The sequence below is a fragment of the Coturnix japonica genome, chromosome 29 (genome assembly GCF_054131305.1).
Source record: "Coturnix japonica strain WE chromosome 29, WE-NBRP24, whole genome shotgun sequence".
Taxonomy (NCBI): domain Eukaryota; kingdom Metazoa; phylum Chordata; class Aves; order Galliformes; family Phasianidae; genus Coturnix; species Coturnix japonica.
The window spans coordinates 1,269,380-1,293,108 of record NC_140691.1 but is presented as its reverse complement, the minus strand read 5'-3'; the positions used below and the strand labels follow the sequence as shown (position 1 = coordinate 1,293,108).

The following is a 23,729-nucleotide window of genomic DNA, read 5'->3' as shown; positions in this document are numbered from 1 at the left end:
CCAATGGTGGAGAGGAGCATGAAGAGAGAGGTGGTGCTGGGGGGATCTTGGGGCTGCTGGGCCTGTCATACTTTTTCCAGGCAGAGGTTTTACAGGTGTTGCCCCCATGCCGACCCTGTGGGGGGGGGCCACTCCCACATCCTGAAGGATGGAGGAGAGGAGCGGGAGGGCAGAGTTGGTGCTGTGGGGGGCTGGGAGCTGTGGGGCCTGGTATGCTTTCCCCTGGCTGTGGTTTTCTGGGTGTCGGATGATGCCCTCAAACTGCCACCCTGTGGGGGCTGCTCCAACCTCCTGAAGGATGGTGAAGGAAAGTTGGTGACAGTTCCTGGGGGGGACAGGGGGCTGCTGGGCCAGTTGGCTTCCCCCAGGCAATGGTCGTCCGTCTGTTGGATGATGTCCCCAGGTCTATACTCTGCTGGGGTCGCTTCCATCCCCTGATGGATGGTGGAGGGGAGGGTGAGGGCAGAGATGGTGCTGGAGGCTGACAGGCCTCTCAGGCTTCCCTGAGGCAGTGGCTGCCTGCGGGTGACACTTTGAGGGAGCCACTGCCAACCCCTGAAGGATGGTGGTGGCGGACGGGAGGGTGGTGTTGATGCCAGGGTGCTGCTGTTTGGGTGCCAGCCGATGACTGCAAGCTTCCAAACCAGGTGGGTCCCTCCTGTCCCCTGAAAGAGGTGTTGATGCCCAAGGTGGATAGGGGCCACTGGGCCTGATGTACTTCCCAGGGGCCACGGAGCCTGGGCTGGTGGGCTACGGGGGCTGCACTGGGAGCAGCTGAGCCCGACAGCCATCAGGCCTGGCAGGGGCCGCTCTGGTGGTGCTCTGCGGCTGGTGGGCAGATTGTCACTGCACAGGCACCGGTTGTTTGTGCCACGTCTTTTCTGTGCGGCGCACTGAGGCGAGCAAGCTGTTTGTCCAAGCGTGAGGTTGCTGCGGGCAATATGCTGGACTGCAGCATCTTCAGCAAGGCGCCTGCAGGGAGAGAAACGTGCTGAGGGCACAGGAGAACCCCCTGCTCTCCTTCCTCACAGTGCATGATAGAGTCACTCTCAGCTCCGGGCCTGTCTCAGGCCCAGCAGTAAGAACATGCAGCAGGAATGGCGAGGCCAGTTAAATGTCTGACAGTGTCAATCTCAGACAGTGTTAGGCAACAACTAACTGGCTTCTCTATGCTGCTTTAACTAGAAATGCCTCCTTGCTCACAGGATCCCTATAGTAAAGAGAGGGGGCAGGATGGGGTTGGGGGTGAACAAGAACTCACTGGTTTATCTGCCTCCGTTGTCGGACAAGACGATAGCACGAAAACATTGCAATCAGCATGGTAACGAAGATAGCTGCACCGAATCCCAGGCAGTACTTCTCGATAAAATTATTGTCTGCGGCATTTGCGTGTTCCTCACCATCCGCACCTGGAAAAACAATGTGGATCTGTTTCACCAGCTGCTGTTTTGAGTGACATGGACAAGAGCAACCACAGGAAGGATCCCGCTCCGGGCTGCTGTTGTGCCTGGTGGCTCAGGGGAAGCACAGCAAGCTCTGGAATGCAGGGTCTGTGCACAGGAGGTACTATGGAGGGTCCTGTTTCCTCTTCTTATCTGCTGAATGTGGTTCTGGTGGCCTAGTTCCCAAAAGGACAAAGTTCCTAAGTCCCTGGGAACTGGCTGCAGTGGGAGGGGAGCAACCTCTAACCACGGCCACGGAGCTCTATGAGCGGCCCTTACCTGGAGTGACAGTTGTTGTGTGCATGGCCTCTATTACTCTCAGGGGGACAGTCAGTGTGCGAACTCTGCCGTTCCAAAATGCAAGCCAGCGCATAGGTGCTCCGCCTGTCTCTTTAGAAAGGAGGTAAGGGAGTGGGACTGTAAGTAACTGCTTCTCATCAGGAAGATGGTGCAGTTTCTCCACATGTATTTCTAGAAATTCAGTTTCACAAGCCTTTCAGGGAACAGACGGAAATACACCTACCACGTGCTTTGTCCTTCATGATTTTCATTAGCAGAGGGGGCAGTGTCTGCAGATATTTTCCTGTTTCCAGGGCCTCTTTCTGTTTCTCAGGACCTAAACAGAAAGCATTAAGATAACTTTCAGACAAACAAGGTATTAAACTGAACGGTCTTTTCAGTGAAGTCAGTAACGACAACAGCCACCCCTGGGATGCCTGTGGGGTTCCAGCACAACTAAGGATTTAGCACGGCCTTCCCTGGAGGCACTTCTGCAACCAAAGAATGAGAACTTTTCACCACACACTGCAGCTTACCTAAACGCATAACGGCATCACTGAATGGGACCAGGGCATTGTGCGAGGGCAGGGCACACACACACAGGTGTGCATTCTCACTCACACCTGCAGACGCGCCTGGCTGACATTAGGACTGTGAGCTGGCATCTCTCAAAGGAAGTAAAATCTCATGACATGGTATGCTGTAATTTCTCTCTTCCTTAGGGACCTGCAGTGACTGGAAGGGGCTCAGGTGATGACATGGCACTCAGACCTGGGTCAAAAGTTGCAAAGCTGCAGAGAAGCCAGGTGGGCAGTTGGCTGGCACTCAGCAGCTTTCCAGATACTCTCTCCAGGCCATGTAAAACAATCTTCAGAGAAGGCATAGAAGAACATTTGGCCCCTCAAGGTTTTTTTAGTGGGGAGATCTCTGATGTATGGAGACAAAGTCAACGGGATGCTGGGAGCATGCAGCACCCAAGAAACAGTGACTACCCAAGCTTCTCATGGAGAAGAAATCACCAGGCAGTGAAAAGATGAACCCCTCCTGAACTTCCACAACCAAATATGAGCAAAGATCATGAGATGAAGACTGGTGACTTACGTCTGGCATCCACCCCAGGCTCAGGGACGCGACTTTGCTTTCGAAATGCACCAAAGGGGCCTGCAGGCACAAGAGTGATCAGACACAGGTGAGGAGAGCTTCCGCTGTGCACTGGGGTCTGCCTTGTTTTTTTTCCTGCAGTGACCTGTGAGGACTGGCTGCAGGTCAGGGAATGACATGGCCCAAACAGCAAAGGAATAGGAGCAAAGACTGGCAAGGGCCGCCTTCCCACTGAAATGTGACAATTCTCCAAGTAAAGAAATACTAATGACTGATCTGTGTACGACCTTCAAAGCACAAAGAGACTTGAAAGACCTTTGGAGAGCCTTACGTACCCAAATAAGCTATTATAGCACTAATTTTTCGACTTCCAAGGAAACAGACACTCACAACTTACCTCGGAGTTTCCCCTGAGGCACAAAAGCAGTCTCCTTCCAGTCATCTGAGGAAGGAGTACCAATGTCATCATCTAGAAGAAAGAACAGAAGAGGGTTGTTCCCATTGCATGCTGTGATCTTCCTCTCCCTTAGTGACAGGGAAGGGGACAGGGAAGGGGACAGGTAACAGGATGGGAGACTCAGGCCTTGATCGCCAAAGCTATAGAGGGGCCAGGGTGACCTGGAGCCTAGCACTCGGCAGCTTTACAAATGCTCCCTCCTGGCCACATGCAGCACCCCTCTGGGACCGCGTGGAAGAGCATACAAAGAAAAGGTGTCTGAAACACACTGGGCTACAGCTGGGGGTCTCTGTTGGGAACCAGGATTTTTCTATGGGGAGCATCAGGCAGCTGGAGCAGAAATGCTCATGCTTTTCCCAGCACACACCTTCCACGTTCTCCCCTGGGACACCCCCAGGATGAAGAGCATGCTCCACCCAGCCAGCGGCAGAGCCGTGGGAGCACAGGGCTTCCTCATGCCCTTGCCCAGCTCCTGTGGTGCTGCCTGTCCCCCTTTTCCAATACCCCCCCGCCCCCATCGAAGGCAGCCTTAGGGCTATAAGGCACAGAGCCACTGGAACCAGAATCTGGGCTTCTCACTCTCATTTCCGCTTATTTTTTACCCCATCTCTGCCCACCCACCTGCTCCTGCTGCTCGCCCTGGAGCAGCACAAGTCTCCTGACAACACATGGCTATCAGTAGGAGGACGGCAAGGCAGGTGGGGGCCGTGGCCCCTAGTACTCGTGCCATGCTGCTACCACCACTGCTACAGCCACAACGAGTGCTGCTATTGGGGCACAGAACACCTACAGCATGCAGCTGGGCATTGTGATCTTGTGGCACAAGGCAGCAATGTGGCAGGGCATAGTGACCTCACATCCCCAGGCTGCTGGCTGGGCCTCCCCACGGGCTGCTCCTCCTGTGCAGCAGGGCTGCATAGAGTGGGTGCTTGTGGCACCCCTTAGTGGGTGAGTGCCAGGCTGCTGGGGAAGAATTACTGGGAGCGTGTCCCACTGGGTAGATCTGTTCCACCGCAAGGACCAGGCTCCCCCTGGGCTTGTTATGGACGCTGAGGATTCCCAGTCATCTAGAGCAGCAGGAGACCATGGCAGATATTTTCACATTTACACTGTGGAAATATATTATTGTGGAATGGTTTGGGTGGGAAGGGACATTAAAGACCCAGAGACTCTGTCAAAGGATAAAGAAAATCGCTCCAGTGTTGTTTTTACTGCTTTGTGCAAATCAAAAGATTGCATTTTGTCTTTTAATGGCCAAAAAAGCCATTTCTTCAGGGACATTGTATTTGTTGTCACAGACTCTAACAAAAATGCAAACTGAGCTTTATCTGTAGCATCAATACTTTAGTATTTCGTATCTTGTATTTGACAGTTCCCTCCCAGCCAGTTGCCCGTGCCTTTCTCTCAGCCCATGAGAGCACCACTTACTGCCTCTGGGAACTTGGAAACTGGCAGCATGATGGCCAGCACACACACAAGGTGCTCGTGACGCAGCTCCAGACGGCTCTCCTGAGGCCCAGCTTCATTTCACGGCCACTCACGCTCTGCTGCTGGACATTCTGCAACGGAAAAGCCACCGGATGCAAATCCCATCCCTCACAGATGGTATCAGACCCCTGCTCTCATGGCAGTCACCACCGCCCGGCATTGGACAGCGCTTCCACTGCCCTTGCTCCTGCCACAAGACACCAACGTCTGCTTCTAGTTCGGCTCCACCATGGGATCCTGTTTGCAACAGAAAAACACACGGAGGCTGCCAGCCACTGCAACACGCGCTGTGAAACCCCTGGCACTGCTGAGTCCCATGAGCAGAGGAGAGAAGCGTCTGCCTGCCATGGACGGGCTGCGGCGGGATTGAATCCTGCCTTCCAATCGGGACACCCCCAGGGAGAGCCTCCCTGGGGACCCAAAGACTTACGGCAGCGCCAACACAGCAGGCAGAAACGCGACGTGCTCCTGACTGCCCGCACTGTTCAAAGCTCCCTGACTTGCGGAATCAAACTCTATAATCCAGAGATGGGTTATAAAGCAGGTATGTTTTATTCCAGCGCTGGGTGCAAGGGGGATAGCTCCTCCAAACTTGCACACCAACTTGTAAAACCGTGATACAGATATAGGTACACCTCATGCATAGTCAATGATTTCCCGTAATTCTAACATGCATCCCTTAATTCTAATACACATTCTTTATCATGCAGACCCCCTCTTGTTATCGCCCATCTTGTCAGGGAGATGCAAATATCAAAAGAGGAGTTGCAACACCTAATCCCCTTCTCGCCAGGTGTCTCAGGGAGTTCTCACTCCTTAATCTTCATCCTTCCTGCTCTTCCAGACCCACTGTCTCCATTCCTTGTTATTCTAACTAAATCATTTTCTGTAAACTACCTTTAACTATCCCCCTTTTAGCCCCCCTTTATTCTGAATTCCAGCAGAGCATCTGTTTTCTGCTTCCCTGTTCATCCCTCCCTCTCCCTCTCCCTCCCTCCGCCCTATGATGGCAGCCCTTCAAAGCAACCAACACAACCACGCCAAACCGCAGCCCGGACTCGTCCCGCTCACTGCAATTCAGACCCACTCCATCCGTACAAACCTTCATCCACGCCGTTTCTTAACCGGGCCTCGGCGCCACCCAGATCTTACAGCCAGCGAGCGGCCGGCAAACGAATGGCCGTCTTCCTCTTGGTGCCGCACAGCCCAGCACGGCCGGAGCCGCACCACACGATCCGGGCCGGGGCCGGCTCAGGCTCTGCCTCCAGGCTTTTGGGGCCGGCCGGGTGACTCCGCAGCACAGCGAGACCGTGGAGCCACCCGGGAGCCGCCTCTGGGTGCCGGCAGCGCTGCGAGCTCCTCCCCCGACAGCCCCTCCGTGCCCCCGCACCGAGGCCCGACCCCGTTCGCAGCACAAAGCCCGCTCCTCCCGGCCCTGCTCATGGCCACCATGGCCCGGAAGTGCTCTCCGCCGCCTGCAGGAAGCACTTCCTGTCACTGTCACGTGGCTCAGGCCAGGCTGGGGCCTGTTGGGGGGGGGGGCAGCTTCCAGATCTTCTGCCAGTAAACACTTCTGAGCACCCTCTTCTGGAGGAAGATGCTTTCAAATGTCCACAAAGTGATGTTGATTGTCACACAGTAGCACCCATCACTTGCCTCCTCCATAAATCAGTTACAGTCTTGTTGGTGAACCTGAAGACAAAAGGTCAGCGCGCTGGGACAAACAGCCACACACCAGTATCACAGAATCACAGAATGACCCAGGTTGGAAGGGACCTCATGGATCATGAAGAACAAACCCCCCTGCCTGGCAGGGCTACCAAACATACACCTTTACTAGATCAGGTTGCCCAGGGCCCTGTCCAACCTGGCCCTGAACACCCCCAAGGACGGGGCATCCACAACCTCCCTGGGCAGCCCGTTCCAGGGCCTAACCACTCTCCTAGTAAACAACTTTTCCCCTAACATCCAACCTAAATCTTCCCTCTTTCAACTTAAATCAGTTTCCCCTAGTCCTGCTATTATCAGCCCTTTCCAAGAGTTTACTCCCCTCCTGGGAGTAAGTTCCCTTCAGGTACTGAAAGGCTGCAATGAGGTCACCCCGCAACCTTCTCTTCTCCAGGCTGAACAAACCCAACTCCCTCAGCCTGTCCTCATAGGGGAGGTGCTCCAGCCCCCTGATCATCTTTGTGGCCCTCCTCTGGACCCTTTCCAAAATCTCCATGTCTTTTTTGTACTGAGGGCTCCACACCTGGACACGGTACAACAGATGGGGCCTCACAAGAGCAGAGTAGAGAGGGATGATCACCTCCCTATCCCTGCTGACCACCCCTCTCCTGATGGAGCCCAGGATCCCATTTGCTTTCCGGGCTGCCAGAGCGCACTGCTGGCTCATGTTGAGTTTCTCATCCATCAGGACCCCCAGGTCCTTCTCTGCTGAGCTGCTCTCAAGGACCACTCCTCCCAGCCTGTACAGGTGCCTGGGGTTCTTCCAACCTAAGTGCAAAACCTTGCACTTTGCCGTGTTGAACCTCATTAGGTTCACTCAGGCCCACCTTTCAAGCCTGTCAAGGTCCCTCTGAATGGCATTCCTTCAACTGCACCACTCAGCTTAGTGTCATCATGCACACACACCCATGTGGACAAATTCTGTATAATCATCTCCTCACTTTGGTGATAAAATCTCCCCGAAGAAGGATCCTGCAGCTCCACCATGGAACCTTCTAACTGAGGAAGAGGACCTTTGGTGAAGAAAAGAGCACTTGGGCAGTATGAGTCTCCAAGCACATGTGCTTCGTGTCTCCAGGCTGCTGCTGAGACCCAAAGGTGCTGTAAATCCATATAACTACCTTCGCTTTTGCAGTATGACTGAATTAGGCACAGAAATATGGATAAAAGAGGCATTAAAATCAGAGCAGTTGGCCTTCAAGGCACACAGCTTTCAAAATGGCTTGGAGAGCAGAGCAAACTCTTTGCAAGTAACTATTACCACACAGTTCCATTTGGCTAAGTCAAAACATGTGCATTCTATTTGAGTATGATGATCTTTACATGCAGTTTATAACTGTAAAAAGGTATGTTTCAACTTGGGGAGAGGGGAGCTGTGGTGAGAGCCATGGTTTGGAATCCTTCAGGGTCAGCATGCTTATCTGTGAGTCTGAGGGAGACGCCTCCAGGCCAAAGCAGGTGCTACAGAGAGAAAGGTTTGACACAAATGGTTTTATTTGACTGCTAGAGACAAATGAGTAGGAAGAAGCTATGATTTCTTTGCTGACTGCTGGTAAATCAGAACTGCAGACTGTAGGAGAGCTTAAAGGAGCAGTAGTAGGAGTGTGAATGAATGCTCTCTGTTCTGCACTAGGATGGATGTGTGACCAGCATGACATACCAATCTTCCACTCCCAAATCATGCTTTCCTGGAGGGCCTTCAAAACACTCTCACTGAGCCAAAAAAGACACTTTCTGGGCAGGGAAGGTCCCCAGAATGCCCATAGCCCCACCTGAGCACCTGACACTGGCACTCTGTGCCTGCCTCACTGAGCCTCTTTGTATTTTCACCTCTGCCCAGCATCATGTAGAAGGGCTGCCAAGGGCTGTGTGCCTGCATGCTCCCCTTGTGACAGCATTGTGTTGTAGGTGCCAACAAAGGGAAAGCACGGACAGTGCAAAGTAGCTGATAATTGCATTAAATGGGACTGTTTTGGCAGCACTTTGATTGTGTGCTGAACATACTTACACGGATCTTCATTAATTTAGGGGCTGAAGAGAGGCTGCAGCTCATTGCACAACATTCAGAGGTTCCCTCCCACATGCAAACGCATCTTTTGAAAAGCCAAGCCTTGATCTCGTTTGAGGTACCTTAGAAAATGTAACTGCAGTGGATCTGCTGAAGCTGAATTACTTGTGGAGAGAACATATTACATGTCTTCCCTTAGATCTAGTCACTAGTTATCTCACATGTGCTGTTGTATTAGACAGAAAAAGCACAAAATGGTGTACTTCCTCTTGTTCCAAAGGAAGTGACAGTCGTTATTCTTTCCAGCAAATCTAATTGCATCAATTGTTTCTCACACAATACTCACAATTAAGGTTTCCAAAAGAACAGCTAAACTATAAAGCAGAGGGGAGCTGTTATTCACAGGTGTTGGATTAGATCTAATTTATGAGTGTAGCAGAAGCTACTTAGATGCGGGTGCTTAAAGCACATTCCTTCCCCCTATATTCTGAAAGAGTACTTAGACCACTCAAGGATATTTCAATACCCTGAGCTTTTCCTGGAAATGCTTGAATATGGCGTAGGCAAACGAGAGATAAAGGAGAATCTTATAGCACAGGCAGATGACTAATGATGGTGCAAGCCATAAAAAAACACAGGACTACTAACAAGGGAATGGAGATCAGCTGAGTAACCAAAAGAACAGGGTTTCAAATATTCATTTTTACACAAATGCAATTGTGATAGAGTAGGTGCCTTATTCCGAGGGAAGGCAGAAAGTGAGATAGAGTAAAAGCTCTGCACTGTGCTGGTCACAGCACATTCAGCATTTTGCAAGCAGCTCCCAGCTGCATAGAATTGAGCAACACACCCATGAGCAGCCCACAGCACTGGAGGTGCTGCTGCCCTGCTGTCACCTACAGGTTGTGCTTAACAGTACTACTATATGTGAATACTTATGCTGCAGCTCTCTCCAGCTCCTCCAGATCTGAGCAAGACTGGATCAAAGAAGGGTAAGGTGCCCTGTTTTTTGAGGCAGCAAGGTTTTTTATTCATAGGGGAAAAGAGGTGTAGTCCAACATGAACATGTGCCTCTAAAATCTTTGTCAGTCTTCAAGGGAGGGAGCTGGAATTTCATCTGATTAATTTTTCCCCACTCTCAGTTCTCAGGAGGGTCACCGGCTGAGGAACTGGCAAAACTCTTTTCCCATTTTGTTTTCAACCTTTACCTTTTGTCAGCTCACTCTGCATCTTCTAGATCCCAGCCACCCCCAGTTTCCAAACACACCACCTTCTCACCCATCCTCTGCTCATACATGAGGTACCGCCAGCTGATGTTTATTCAGCTCAGAGAACAGCAGCGTATCTAACGGTCTTTAGTTATTAACACAAAAATCTTACCATGTGCTCACACCAAGACAATCTGGTACCATCACCCTTTCAGGTCATGCAGCAAAGCACTTGTTTGACTGCTTTTGAAAGATTCTTTTTCTTGCACTATCCCCTCAATACTCTTCATCTTATCTAGATGAGAACAAGCCACATCTGCTTACATCTCCTTCCAGATGTAACAGCCCTGGCAATCCTAAGGCATACTTCCTGATTGCACTGCTGCAACCAGCATTACACATACAGTATTGCATAATGTAGCCAAGTGTGGGAACAACCACACAGCCACAGGCAAGCTGTCACCTCAAAAGGAAAGTTCCTTCATGTTTTTCATGGCGCTGGGACTGCAGAGTGCATAAGTGAATTCAACATTCTCTGTATTATTACCAGAATTCAACAGGGATGGAACCTTTACAGCACAAATAATTTTGTTTGAGCACAGGCTTTGAAGACTATAAACTATTTGACCATTGCACGAGTTAGAAAATAAATTCTAAGTCTTGAAATATTCTCTACATACTTAGGAGTAAAATGCCCTACATTTTGAGCAGTTCTGTTGGCAACACTGTGAGGTTGCTACCTCTGGCTTTGCACGTGCTCTTGAACCAGGAGGAGGATCTGTGCTCTTGTCCACTTAGAGAGCATTTGTGCTTTTTCTCATGAGTTTCCATTCTTTCCATGCTAAAGAGGGAAGGTGATGTGCCTGTAAACATGTTGTAGTTTAAACCTTCTGGTGCTGCACGCAGGTGCTGTGGGAGGGATTACCTTGTTTGTGGCAGTCTGGGCTGGGGGTGTGTTTGTGTGAAGATCTGCAAGGTGATATTTGATCCTCCCAGACTTCTTATGGGACATGCACGCATGCAAGCAAATATGTAAAAGAAAACCCACTTCAGGTGTGTTGCATTGCTCCAAAGGAGTGTAAGAAAGGAAAACACCAGTTACATAATAGAAGTATTCTCAAGAAGGAATTGTTTAATCACAAACACCTTTCAGTCTTAATAAAACTAAATTAGATCTTCTCTAACAGATCAGCATTTTATCCACAGTTGTTATACACACAAAAAAAGAGAAAAAAGTAGATTATCGTTTTAAAATGTAGCATTGCTATTATAAAAGAAAGGCTGGATGTTCTGCTGGTACAGCTTCTCCCTCACAGTTTAGCATTAAACTGTGTCAGCATCTTCTCTAGCTTCAATGCTAGTGCCATGTTACCTTTAATCCTTAATTTTCCTGACATGAAGGCCATGGTTGGCTTTAGTTTACCTAAAAAGAAGACACAGAATCGTCAGGAAAAGGAAAGGAACTGGAGATTGCGATATCATATAGTAGTTACTTTGCTACCAAGTTCTACTGTAAAAGCATCAGAAAAGAGGTTCAACAGATTGACTGGATGCTTTCTGAAGCTACGCTCTGAAAAGTTCAATAGCTACTGAACAAAGCAGTAGATATTTTTATTATAAAATCATGGACTCACAGAGTGACTTACGTTGGAAGGGAATTTAAAGGCCATGCACTTCCAGCTACAGCTCATCCAATTCCAAGACCACAAAGAGAGGTGAGCCTGTCAGCTCATCCATCAGCAAGATGTTTCCTGCCACCAGTAGCTGCCTCAGTTCTGCCAAACCCGTTTGTTACTCACCAGTGAACATCTTCACAAAGTCGCCACTCGACATGCTCATCACAACATCAGCTGCTGCAGGAGGCTTCCCAAACCCAGCACTCCCACTGCTGGTTTTCAGGTCAAGGTACCAAGTGCCTCCTTCATCACCTGAGTGGAACAGGGAGAACCTGTGGCAGCACCACAAGGACTGATGTGCCCTGCCCTTTGCTACCCCCGCCTGCTTTTCTCTCCCATCTTCGTGCTAGACATGCTGGAGGTGCTGTGCCAGAAGCTGCCCCGCGCTCTCTGTGCAGACAAGGTCAGCCCCAGCAGATGCCCCACAGTGCCACAGTGTCAGGGGACAAGGCAGTGGCTGCTGGTGGAGCTGGAGGCAGCAGGGGTTTGGAACAGAACTACCATGCTGACCCTGTGCAGCACGGCCAGCAGGGTGACACAGCAGAAATGAAACACCAGGAAAACACACCACAGTCCCCAAAAGAGCAGCACATGCTGCTGATGCAGAAAGCATCTCCCTGTGACAACAGCAGCAGGGTAAATCCCACATGTGCTGAAGTTGGCTCTGAAAGGCAGCATCTTATAGAGCACACTCAAAGATGTCCCTGTTCCTAGACCAGTTATAAAAGACAAGTATTTACATGTGAAAATACAGACTGACTCTTGCTAGAAAAGTGAGCATTTGAGAATTTTACAAGTGATGGTCTTACCTGACAATTCAAACTGAAAGACGCCCTGCGTGGATTTCACTATTTCTTTATTGAGTTCTCCCTGAATAACTCTGAATGTTTCTGCAACAGGCCCCGCTGAAGCTGATTCTTTATTAAGCTTGGCTCCACCTGATGCCTGTGAAGCACCTAAAAGAAACAGATGGATTCTCTGTAAAATGCTGGAACGCTCTATCTCACTTATCTTTCTAAGAATATATATGTTTTCAGCAGTTCTTCTGCAAAAGCTTCTCAGGTGTGAATCAATTCACTACTTTAATCAGCAACTTTCTACACTGCAGTGAATGTGCTCATTTAACATTAAGAAAGAGCATTTGCAATTTATAAGGCATGTAATGCTTAGCAGCCTCTAAAAGCCATGCAGAAGGTCAGTGTATCAGGAAATAATTATTCTACTCAGTGAATTGCTACTGTGTTGGAGATCTGGGCAGTTGGCAGTATCAGTTCCTGGCAGAAAAGTCTAAGTGCGCACTCACAAATAGTATTTTCAAGGGAACTGGGCTCTTTTCAAACTTAGCCTCTTTCTTTCCTATATTTGTTTTGGCACTCCTATAAAACATATCCAGAATTCCTATTTGCCCTCCAATAGAAACATCACTATTCTGAAAAAGTGAACCTGATGCTTTTGTAAAAAAACAACTTCTCTATTTCATCTTGTAGACATTCACATCATGTACGACTGTGAGAACTTCATGTAGGAATAGAAGCTTCTCAAGTTCTCACACTGCAAGAAAGATGTAACACTCCTGCAAAATATGCTGATTGCTTGTGATTTTTTTACAGCAATATTTACTCATAATCTTCATACCACTTAACTCTGGTGGTAAAAAGCAAAAAGGTTGTTCAAAACAAGGTGCTGATTATGAACTGGGAAAGTTGCAGACACTAAAGTCACTTCCATAAATCAAACAGCCCAAATACAAGAGATTTTGCCACATAGATTGAATGTAGTCCAAAAGTAACTTGAAATAGAGGAGGCATTCATTATCATCACAAATAATCGACATGTACATGCAGAGGTTGCCCTTCCACGGCCTTCTGATTATGTGGCTGTCATGTCAGTTTCAGCATCCAAGAAGAAGTCAGGCATCAGGGGGTGACCTAAAGGGGAGTTGAACAATAACAGTAAGCCCAAGTAAGGGTGAACAGCACAAACAGGAATCCATTCTGAAGGCAACAGCACCTCAATTTACCAGTAAATGAACTACAGGTTGAAAGAAGACGAGGTGACATGTTTAGGTTCTGGTACATTTAAAATCAGACCCAGAAGCCTCTTACAAATTCAGTCAGAAACATCTGAAGATGAAGAAACACTATCTCACTATTTGGTAAATAGTAATACATGCGCTTGTGGTGCAGGTCTATTTTCTTTTTGCTAATGGGTTTAAAATATATATATATATATATATATATATATATTTATATAGGCATTGATTATTAGAGCCTCAGTGGACTATTATGTGCTTTCCCAGAATCCACATTCTCAAACGTGAGGCAAAGCATCTTTTGACTGAGTCAAAGGAATATATCCATATTCCCCATATGGCCTTCCTTCCTTCGCAAACTTCTCATTTTAAAGATCTCTTTTACCTGGTGCAATTGCATAGACATCAAAATCCTTAACGCCTTCTTCTCTCAGTAGAACTTCATCAATAATGAAGTTTCCAGTGAAAGTTTTCGGCTTTGTTAAAATGCAATATGCAGCATCTGCAATTATGTCAGTTTTTCTGCACTGCTTCTCTATTCCGGATCCTCCCAGCATATCCATAGCAGCTGTATGTATGGCTGGAAAATTCAGAGGACAGGAAATTACAAGTTTAACACTAATGACATCACATACTCATCTCTTTGGCAAATGCATAAACTTTATTCTCCTCTCACATGAAAGTAATCATGAGAAGACTAAACTGTGAAATACCATCAACCAGCGAAGAATGGTCAACCAGCAAACAATCTTCAAAGTGTAAAGATTCCCTTACTTGAAAAGTATTAAAGGAACCAAAAGAGGAATAAAGGGAAGAACTCCTTGTAATATTCATATTATTCAATGCTTCTATCAATACTTTCCACACAAAGACTTCCTCTGGCTTTATTCAGGACATGAAAAACTAACAGGACAACTATCTTTCTCAAAGTGAATGTGCATCAGCAATTAACATTTTCTGCAGCCATTACCATACTGAAAATCTCAATTTTAGCCCCACAATAACTTGTGAGATAACAAAGTGACTCTAAGTTAAAGATGAGAAACCCAATAGCACAAACTCAAACTTTTCCTGGCTTATGCTCCTCTACTTTCACATTACAGCCGATTATTATTGTTCTAAATATAGCAAAACTATGGGCAAAGACTGATATGAAAAACCATCTACTGTCCTGCAATCTGCACATCCTTCCATCTATTTCATACAAAGTGCTGCTGGTTTTCCATTAATTCATACATACAGCATCTTCCACTTTGACCCTGCAGTACCTCTACTACTCATTCACACTCTTACATCCTTTTGGCAGGCTACCTCTTTCACTTTTAGTTAAATCGAGAGCTCATAACATCTCACTATCAGCATATTTTCTTGTTTCAAGGAGCTGGATGAACCAATAGAACCATACTAGCACAGTGTCAATCTCCAGCACTGAAGCTGATCACATATATATGATGTTCTTTAAATTAAAAACTTTGTAATTGTAATGTAGATACTACAGAAGTCACCACTCTCACTCTCTAAAGTAGTTAACTTTTGTTTTGGCAGATAAACCTTTCAAAACAACATTTTTCTTCCTAGACTGAACATTACAAACTTTTATACTTCAGAACATGAACAGTTTTCATCAAGGAAACACCGATACATACAAATTTTGAAAGCTCACTTGCTGCTTCTAATGCTTTCAAGACACTGGTCTCTTTGTTCAGCAGCTACCAAACCTTCAACAGCAGCCCTGGTCCTCACTGACCCATGGACAATAAACTGGAGCTAGTATAAGATGGGCACACCAAGTTATTTTTCTGCTATGCGGCCCTTCAGTGTGCTGTGACTTGCAAGAAGTGTTGGATGGTTGTGTGAAGAAGCAATTGATTTCCCACTCAGCCAAAACTTTTTTTTTTTTTACATCTACAGAGGTACATATCTTGTCAGCTTCATCTATTTCCTGGCAATCTAACTAGCTGGGGATTCTAAATATTGACATAAATGTCCAATACTACTCAGGGATGGTGTGCAAACCAAAGTTTGAGTCATGTTGAAATGACAAAGACAAGACAGGAGAAAAAGCAGAATGTGCTCAGGCTGAAGGCAAGTTTAAGTGAAAACAGGAAGGCAACAGTGAGAACTAGGAAAGAAAGCCAATACCCACACAACATCTTTGATCACAAAAAAATACACAGAAGTGCTCGGTGTTCTGAATCAGTCCTAAATAAGACCACCTGTATAGGACAAAACACAACAATTCAAAATAATCACCTGTTTTAGGCCATAAAGCATTGACAGCAACTTCTCCTTTAAATTCTTCTGCCATTCCCAAGACACACATGGACATGCCATATTTACAAATTGTGTAGGCTACAAAAAGCACACAAAAATCCCATATTTAGTAGGATACATATTTAGTCTACACATAGAATTTTACTTTTGAAGGATGTAAGTCACGGAAAAATCAACTTTCTGGGGTCAAAGCATCATCTTCCTAGAGTACAGAAACTCTCCCAGCTCCTACCACCCCCTTCAGATACAAACTGACCCTTTTACATGAGTATTGAATTGGGGAGGGAAAAAAAAAAGGAAAAAAGCACGTTGTAAATCCTTTTTGTATACTCTGAGAAGGGGATGTTGCAGAGAAGGAACATGGACCTGCAAGAGGAGTTTAACCATGTTCCAAGTGTTGAAGTTTAAAAGATAATCCACAGGTTTAAGATGAGCAACATATGTTCTAGCCCAAAGACGCAACTGGGGCCTCCTTCACTCCTCAAAGATAATTTCTATTTAAAAAGACAGCAATGAGCTTTATCGCTATCAAATCAAATGTGGAAGCATAGAGAAAAAAAGATTTTGCCTTCCTATCTCTATTGGGAATAGAAAACATGGTGTAGTATTAAGAAATCCTATGAAAAACTCTTAACTCTTACCTGCAGAACCTTCTTGGAAATATAAGCCTTTCACCACCACTGAAGACTTTTTGTACAATAATCCAAGGCTGCCCACAACAGAACTGCTGCATTCTCCAAAAGCAGAAAAGGAGTGACTTCTAAAAACAACAAAACCAACCAATTCTAACGTTTTGATACTCAGTGCAGCTCTCTGTAATTTAATTCTTTTGGCCCTCTGAACACAGAGGACCAGTAGCTCAACACGCTGTAAAGGCAAAGTCCAGGATCACAATCCCAATGCAGGGTGCCAAAGACAAGAGCCAAAAATCAGATTTTCAAAAATGACCATGATTTTCCTTAAGGCTTTCACAGTAAAACTCAGTTTGCAAGTAACTGCATTTAACCCAATAAATCCCCACAAGTCTGTCCAACCAACCAGCAGGCTGACACAGCTGTGCAAACGACTTGTGACTGAGCCCCTGTGTACAAAGGTGTCACACAGAGTGGAAGCACCAGTGAGATAAAAAGGAACTGGGAATATTGCATGAGCATATCAGCACAGTGTGAGGAGAACCAAAGTTCACCTGCAGCTGAGACTTGCAAGGGAAGCCAGTGGCAACTTGTTTATCTGCTATAATGTGGGTAGGAAGAGCATGAACAAGGGAAAGGCGTTGCTGAGTGGCATGGGTGATTCAGTGAGAGCAGACACTGGTAGTGCCTTGCTTAGGAACATGGTTTACCAGGACATGAGAAACTAGCCATAGATGAGAGGTAATCTTAGAACTTGGAAGGTTGGAAAAGACAATATAGTCCAACCTTCAACCCATCCCCACTATGGCCACTAAACCATGTCCTTCAGTGCCACATCTAAACCCTTCCTGAACATCACCAGGGATGGTGACTTCACCACTTCCCTGGGCAGCATGTTCCAATGCATCATCAATCTCAGTAGGTAAAATCAAGCCTGGTGAACCTGATTGACTTCTGTGATAGAATGAAAGGATTTGAGGCCAAAGTGATAACAGCTGACACCATTCACATTAGCAAGGCTTTCATTACCATCTCTCAAAATACTTTTGTATCCAAGTAAATACATAATAGTCTGGATGGTTGAACAGCCTAAGGGGTAAGAGAAATGTTAACTGGACAGGTTCAGGGAGTTAGAATCATGCAGGTGGGCTCCTTTTGCAGCAGGCACGGCCGCAACCAGGGCAGCCCACAGGCTGCACCGTGGGCGCTTTCTGCACTCGTACAGGATCTCATGACTACTGCTTGCAACACACGGGAACGAATAAGGTCAACGTATGTCCCCGTTCATTAGCAGCGCAGAAATAACGCCGCAGCAGTCACTCAATTCAGATTCCACAGCACACCCACAGCCGCACTTTGCCCTCCGGACGTGCACACAGCTCGGCCCGTGAGCAAACAGCACCGAACGGGACTCCGGGTCTGACCCAGCCGCTCCGGGGCCACCGTGCCCGGCCGCGGCCTCCACCCCGCATCCCATCGCCCTCAAGGGGCTGCGGAGCACGCGTCTGTCCCTCCGCCCGGCCCCGGCCCCAGCCCCGGCCCCAGCTCTGCCCCGGCAGCTCCTGTGGCTCAGAGCTCGCGGCCCCGCTGAAGGAAGGAGGAAAGCCCAGGTCGCCTTACCCAGTGTTGGGCAGCATGGCGGCACGGCCATGGGGTGGCTGTCGGCTCGGCACGGGACGCGCTCCCCGCTCACACCGCCCTCTGCGCAGCCGCGGCCCGGGGAGCCGGGCGGAGCCAGGGCCGAGCGGGGCGGGATGAGGGGCGGGTGATGGAAGTATCGGGATGAGTTCCCTGCGGGAGTACACCTCGTTCAACCAAGCCAAAGCCTTGCACGTTTTCACTGACAAAATTAAAATCGCATCTGAGATCTCGCCCTCAAGGAAAGGACTGAATGACCAAACTGAAGTGACAACTGAAACGATTTATTATTGAAACAACCTGTCCTTATAACTATCGGTCTATCCACTACCACCTCGGGCCACTATGCGGGCGCCGACATGACCCCACTGCAGGGCGCTCACTCGTCATCTTCATCACTGTCATCTTCATCGGTGCACAGCCAGCAGCCTTCCTCTACCCAGACAGAGCTGGTGAAAGATGGGCGCTGCGGGTCCTCCCAAGGCTCCCACTCCTCTGGCATCACCGTGACTTCATGCTGAATGTTCACCGTGAGCGATAAGGAGTGGAAAAGCAGGCCGGCCTCAGGAGCACGCTGCTCTTGCTCTCTTGGGCGCCAGGGAAGTTCCTGCAGTGCTGGGTTGCGTGGCAAGCTGTCTCCCATGTAAGATGAAGCGGTGAACGACAAGGAAGTAGAAATGTCTCCAGGGCTCCAGCCGCTGTTTGGTGGCAGCAGGGACGGGTCCAGAGGCTGGTTCATTCCCCAAGCTGCTGCAGCACGCATTGGCCGGCTGTGAGAGGCTCGAGCTCGGCGTCGGCTGCGGTTTCTCCTTCGGCGCTTGGGAGGCCGGGGTCCCCTGGCTGCAACCGCCTGGGTGCCGGCTGCCGGACCCGCTGCCTGCAGGCAGCCCCTGCGGGAACAGGAGCAGCAGCAGCAGCAGGAGCAGCAGCAGGGGCCCATCTCGGCTCTCCTTCTCCGGGCAGATCTCGGCCTGCGCTGCTCGAGGAGCCGAGAGCTCTCTCCTCTGAAGTCTGGGTTCCAGTTGACGAGAGGCTGCAAAAGGCAAAGGAGAAGAGTCAGTTGTTATCACCTTGCGCTTGAAAGACAGCAAGGTACAGGAGATTTTCAATTGCTAAAGACGGACATGGGAGTGAGCAGCATCACGAGCCGATCCTTGACCACCTCTTGCAGGGTGGGAGCGTCTTTGCTCAGTCCAATTGAAGTTTGTCCTTGCAGACATTTCTGTGACAAAGCGGTTTTCGCTGTGCCACTCGGCAAGTGAAATCCTTCTGAACACCGTGGGGGTTCTGATGGGGTGTCATTGTGATGGCACGTGTTTGTGATGGGGGCTTCGGCCACTCCCAACATGGAGTCACAATGATCACCCCAAGGTGATGCCCAGCCCTTTTCACCAGAGCTGTGCTCTGTCCTTTCATCCCCATCTTGTCTCAATGCAGTGCTGCTTATAAATCAGATTATAAATCAGATATAATTCCATGGGCTTTTCTGAACTCTCATGATCTGCAAACAAGAAGAGAGCAAGAGTTTCTACTGCTTTGTCCAGTATTTAATGAAATGTTCATCTCTGATCTGTGGTTTCATCTCAGTTTAAAGCTGGTTCTTTTTTTGCCTGTTTAAATGTACAAAGTATTTGTTGAGCGAGGGTCAAATCGCAGCTTTTACAATGTTGAGTTCTGGCCATGTTTTGGATCTGTGATATCCACATTTACTGCCATTCAAAACATTCCTCAGTTCCCTTCAGCAAAACTTTGGAACAGAGCAATTAAACATGAGGCAAAGTGACAAAAAGCAAAACATAAAACACATACATAAAAATGTTATTCAACAAGTAAAGTAACTGTTATGGGTAAGCCCTCAGCTGTACCTTCAGAAATGGCCTGGAAAAGCACATTCTTTTTCAGTCAGTCAGCCTCCTTGATGATGATTCTCTTTCTTCTTATTTAGAGACTTAAAGCCATCCCTGTCTTTCCTCACATGGCTTCCTAACATTGCATCTGTGTTAGGAAAGCTGGGATTTAAATGTGATGCAGTATTTGAAATGAGGCTGGAAAAGGTGCTGCCTTCAAACCTTGGGAGGAAAGCATTACTAACAGAATATTGGCCTCTCATACCACGCATCTACAAAATGCCCGTCCTCATTTTGACTTGACATGGTGTAAGCATGAATAAGATGTGGATCTCTAAGAGAAGATGTAACTAAATCCTGCTGCAATGCCCAGCAAGGAGAACATTTTTTCTGTAATGACTGTGTATAATGACTCAAAGAGAAGACATATAACAGTATTTCTTTATGTTTTGTGAATAATACTTCTTTTGGTTTTCACCTTTTCTGCAGATAGCAAACTGCCCTCTGTTCCTGTGAGATGTATGCCACCTAACTGAACGTGATTTTGCTGGAGATGCATCCAGAGCAGAACAAAGCTGTCTCTGGCTGCCCCCTGTGTTTTCCCCTCTCCATTAAAGCAGTAGTTCATCCTGTGGGATGAAAGCTTACTGTGCTGCCCTGGGGGATAGTGATTGTGAATGGCAACTGTGTCAGGGCTGTGTCTGGCTGCTTGTGTGGTTGTACACATGTTTAGAGGGGAGAGAGGACAGGACTGTCATATCCATATATAAGCCATTATGGATTCGAGCCCAATGGAACAAGAAATTCAGTAGCAATAGACAAGGAAAAACAGAAAGATGGTATCTTTGTTTTCTGATGATGTGTTTTTGCTATACTGCTTATCCCGGGATGAGCATGTGTCCTAGAGGCAGCATCATGGGAACATAGACAGGTATCCCACCACCTTCCACTCAGGTCCTCAGTGCTGTGCTGTGGGATATTGTGGGAGCTGATGGTGCTGACTATGAGGGGTACTTGATCCTTGCATTACAAACTTTCATGTGGTGCCATTCTTGGACTTTATGCTCTAAACAGACAAGGCTGAACAATGTGCCAGTCTGCTCTGCACTGGAAGGACAAACCCCACAGTGGGTCCTAAAATTCTTCTGGACATTTGCATTCCACAGGATTTTTACATGAGTGTAGAAATGCTCTGCTTATAAATCCGTTCCTCAGGTCACAGCTTTTGTAAAAAAGAAGTGACTAAACAAACTTGTTGCCCTGTTATCAGAAACTGAAGAAAAACTTCAGATTCTTTTACTGGCCGTTCCAGTTAATAAGAAAACCAGCTCTAAGGCCTGTGTAAAATACAGGCGCTATCTGCATGGTGCTGAAGGTAATGAACGACGCTGATCGCTAACTGTACCAAGAAGAAAAGGTAAGCTCAGCCTTCAAGTCCCCACGGGCTCTGTTTCGATGACCTCTTTCATTTCATCAGCTCCACTGGCACGTTTCTTTCCCAGCCTGAGTAGGGAAAAATCCAGCTATGTGTGTGTGCCAGCAGAGGGAGCGCTCAGCACACGAGATTGAATCACGGAATATCCCGATTTGGAAGGGGCTCTCAAGGATCATAGAACCACAGAATAGTTGGGTTGGAAGGGACCTCAGGGCCCACCCAACCCCTGCCATGGGAGCGCTGCTACCCAGCAGGTCAGGTTAGAACAGGGCCATCCAACCTGGCTGACCCCTTTACTTTAACCCTTTGAGGCTGATCTGTCAGCCCATGGTTCACCCATATTTTGCCTGGATTTTATTTATTGTGGTGGTGGCCCAAATGTGGTTTGACTCCCCGCCCCCAGTTTCTTTTAAGGCTAGGGCCCCTACTTGTTCTTAGGCTTGTGGCTGGATTCTCTGACACACACTGAGAGAGCTTTACATGCATTTACTACATATTTCCTACATTTAAAGTCAATGATTGACGGGATTAACAGACTACAAGCTGTGAAAGCTGAAAGGAATGAGGGTTTATTTAAAGCAATCAGTAGATAAAGCTTATCTTTGTTATAGGTAACATTCCTTTTCCATCAGTAACTCAGTGGTGCAAATGTAAGCTGAAAAGTAGAGAAACAAAATCTGTCCCTCTCAAAGAACTAGCATAGATTTCTCACAACTTATAAGCCAATATGATAAACTGAAAAGGCTAGATTTTTTATTTCTCTACTCATTGGTGTTTCTGCACATCTCATTATTTAAAGGGACTCTTCCTTGCTCAAGTATGATGGTCTTCTGAGTTCCCAACCTGAAGTCATGGCTGTGTGGTACCCTCCTGCACCAGCTCTGCTTTGGGGTCTGGCAGTTCCTTCTGTAACTGCCTCCTGCCATTCCCACCTGGAGATTATGCTAAAGAATGGAGAGGGAACTTTGCAAATGAGTGAGGACAGTAGCACAGCACCTCCTGAGAAAGGCTTACTTCCACAGACTTTTATTGGTGGGCTGCACACATCAGCTTGATGTTACCTTAAGGAAATGAGAAAGTGAAGAGAAGGGACAACTGCACAGTAGACAGCCAAGAAACAAAGCCATGTAGTCCCCAGAGGATTTTCTTCTCCAGTGTCAGCAAGTAGTAAGGATGAGGAAGGTGACAATAACTCTTCTTGTCAGACTTTTCCCTCTGTTAGCAAGGGAAAATGAGGAAGAAAAGTGTATGCATTTCCTCCATAGCAGAATAAAGCTTAAGCAAGGCAACCTCTGTGCAGGAAAACAAAAAAAATCTTCTCTTGTATTTCCTTAATGTGAACAGTACCTTCTAGCTTTCCCCCTTACTTTCTCCCACTGATAGGAACCACATGGCATGAGCACTAGGTTGTGGAACACACCTTTTTCATCAATGGATGAAGTTTCATCAGGGTGGAGGATAACTGCCACATCATTATTTCCAGTTGTAATCTTTGTCCTAAGGGTGTGTTAGCATGTGTGGGATATGGTACTGGGAGACTACAGAGCACAAAGTTCTGGATCTTTTTTCCCTATAAATATGAACTGTACTCCATAAAAACGCTTTGTCCAGAAGGTTGTTGTCAGCTATTTCTTCATAAGCTGAGAGCTTGCTTTTTTATTATTATTAATTTTTGTTTTTATTTATTTATTTATTTATTTGGGGGGGCGGGGGGGGGGAGGGGGAAAGAAAGCATTAATGTGATATGGGGGAATGCAGAGATTCAGACTTTGGAGTAAAAGGAGAATACTGAAGGCCACATCTATTCACCAAAAACCACATCTCTCAGAACTCCAAGATTACCAGGCCCAAAATGGAGGGAATAAAAGATTAATGCTGTTGCCTCATTCAAAACTGGGAAGAGACAAGCCCAGATGGCTCGTTTTCTTATTTTCTTTGCCTGAGGAATAAGTGTTACACTGCTGTTGACTGTTAAACACATCCTAACTAAGCAATGTCCTATGTTTGTGTTTATCATTTTGATTGCTGTCATTTTCCTTTCTTTGTAGAAAGGGAGAGACCCAAACAGAGTGAGGTTTTCTCCATAGGAAATGAACCCTGCTCCAAGAATTCTGCAGCCTGAACAGATGTGACGCACAAGACAAGTTTGTCAGCCTATTACAAATGGGCAGTTGCCTGAAGGACTGCAAATGGCCCTGGGATTTCTGTGACAGAACTGAAAATCAGCCCCTCAGCAGCCCAGCTTTGTCACCACAGACTTTCAGCCCTTCCCTCTGCCTTTCTGTGGGTGCAGCAACTGGCTAAGCCTGAGCTCTCTAAAGCATCTTATAGAACAGTACATCTGCGCTCACAGGTCAGCAGTAGGAGGGCAGAAGTGGAAGGACTGTGGGTCTGCCATAGCATCTGTGCATCACTCATTGATAGCTAATCCAATTCTGAACAGAGGATCTCACACTTAGCAACGCAAGAGGGCTAAGAGAATGA

General features: G+C 47.4%; 1 protein-coding gene across 1 annotated transcript; it reads right to left on the bottom strand.

Annotated features, from left to right (window-relative positions):
• Positions 1-1,257: 1,257 nt before the first annotated feature.
• LOC146755860 (uncharacterized) lies at positions 1,258-17,802 on the bottom strand. Its single transcript, XM_085525081.1, has 7 exons — positions 17,681-17,802; positions 17,516-17,566; positions 3,220-3,419; positions 2,823-2,882; positions 1,966-2,058; positions 1,722-1,832; positions 1,258-1,409 (listed from the first exon to the last, which is right to left on the bottom strand). Exons 1-7 carry the CDS (start codon positions 17,800-17,802, stop codon positions 1,258-1,260), a joined length of 789 nt encoding a protein of 262 aa, XP_085381207.1.
• Positions 17,803-23,729: the final 5,927 nt, after the last annotated feature.

Coding starts and splice junctions, on each gene's coding strand:
- LOC146755860 (XM_085525081.1), bottom strand. CDS start 17,802: ATGGGATGCGGGGTGGAGGCCGCGGCCGGGCACGGTGGCCCCGGAGCG. Junction 17,567..17,680: donor GTGCACGTCCGGAGGGCAAA/GTGCGGCTGTGG, acceptor GTGTGTTGCAAG/CAGTAGTCATGAGATCCTGT. Junction 3,420..17,515: donor AAGCGCCCACGGTGCAGCCT/GTGGGCTGCCCT, acceptor GCCCCTCTATAG/CTTTGGCGATCAAGGCCTGA.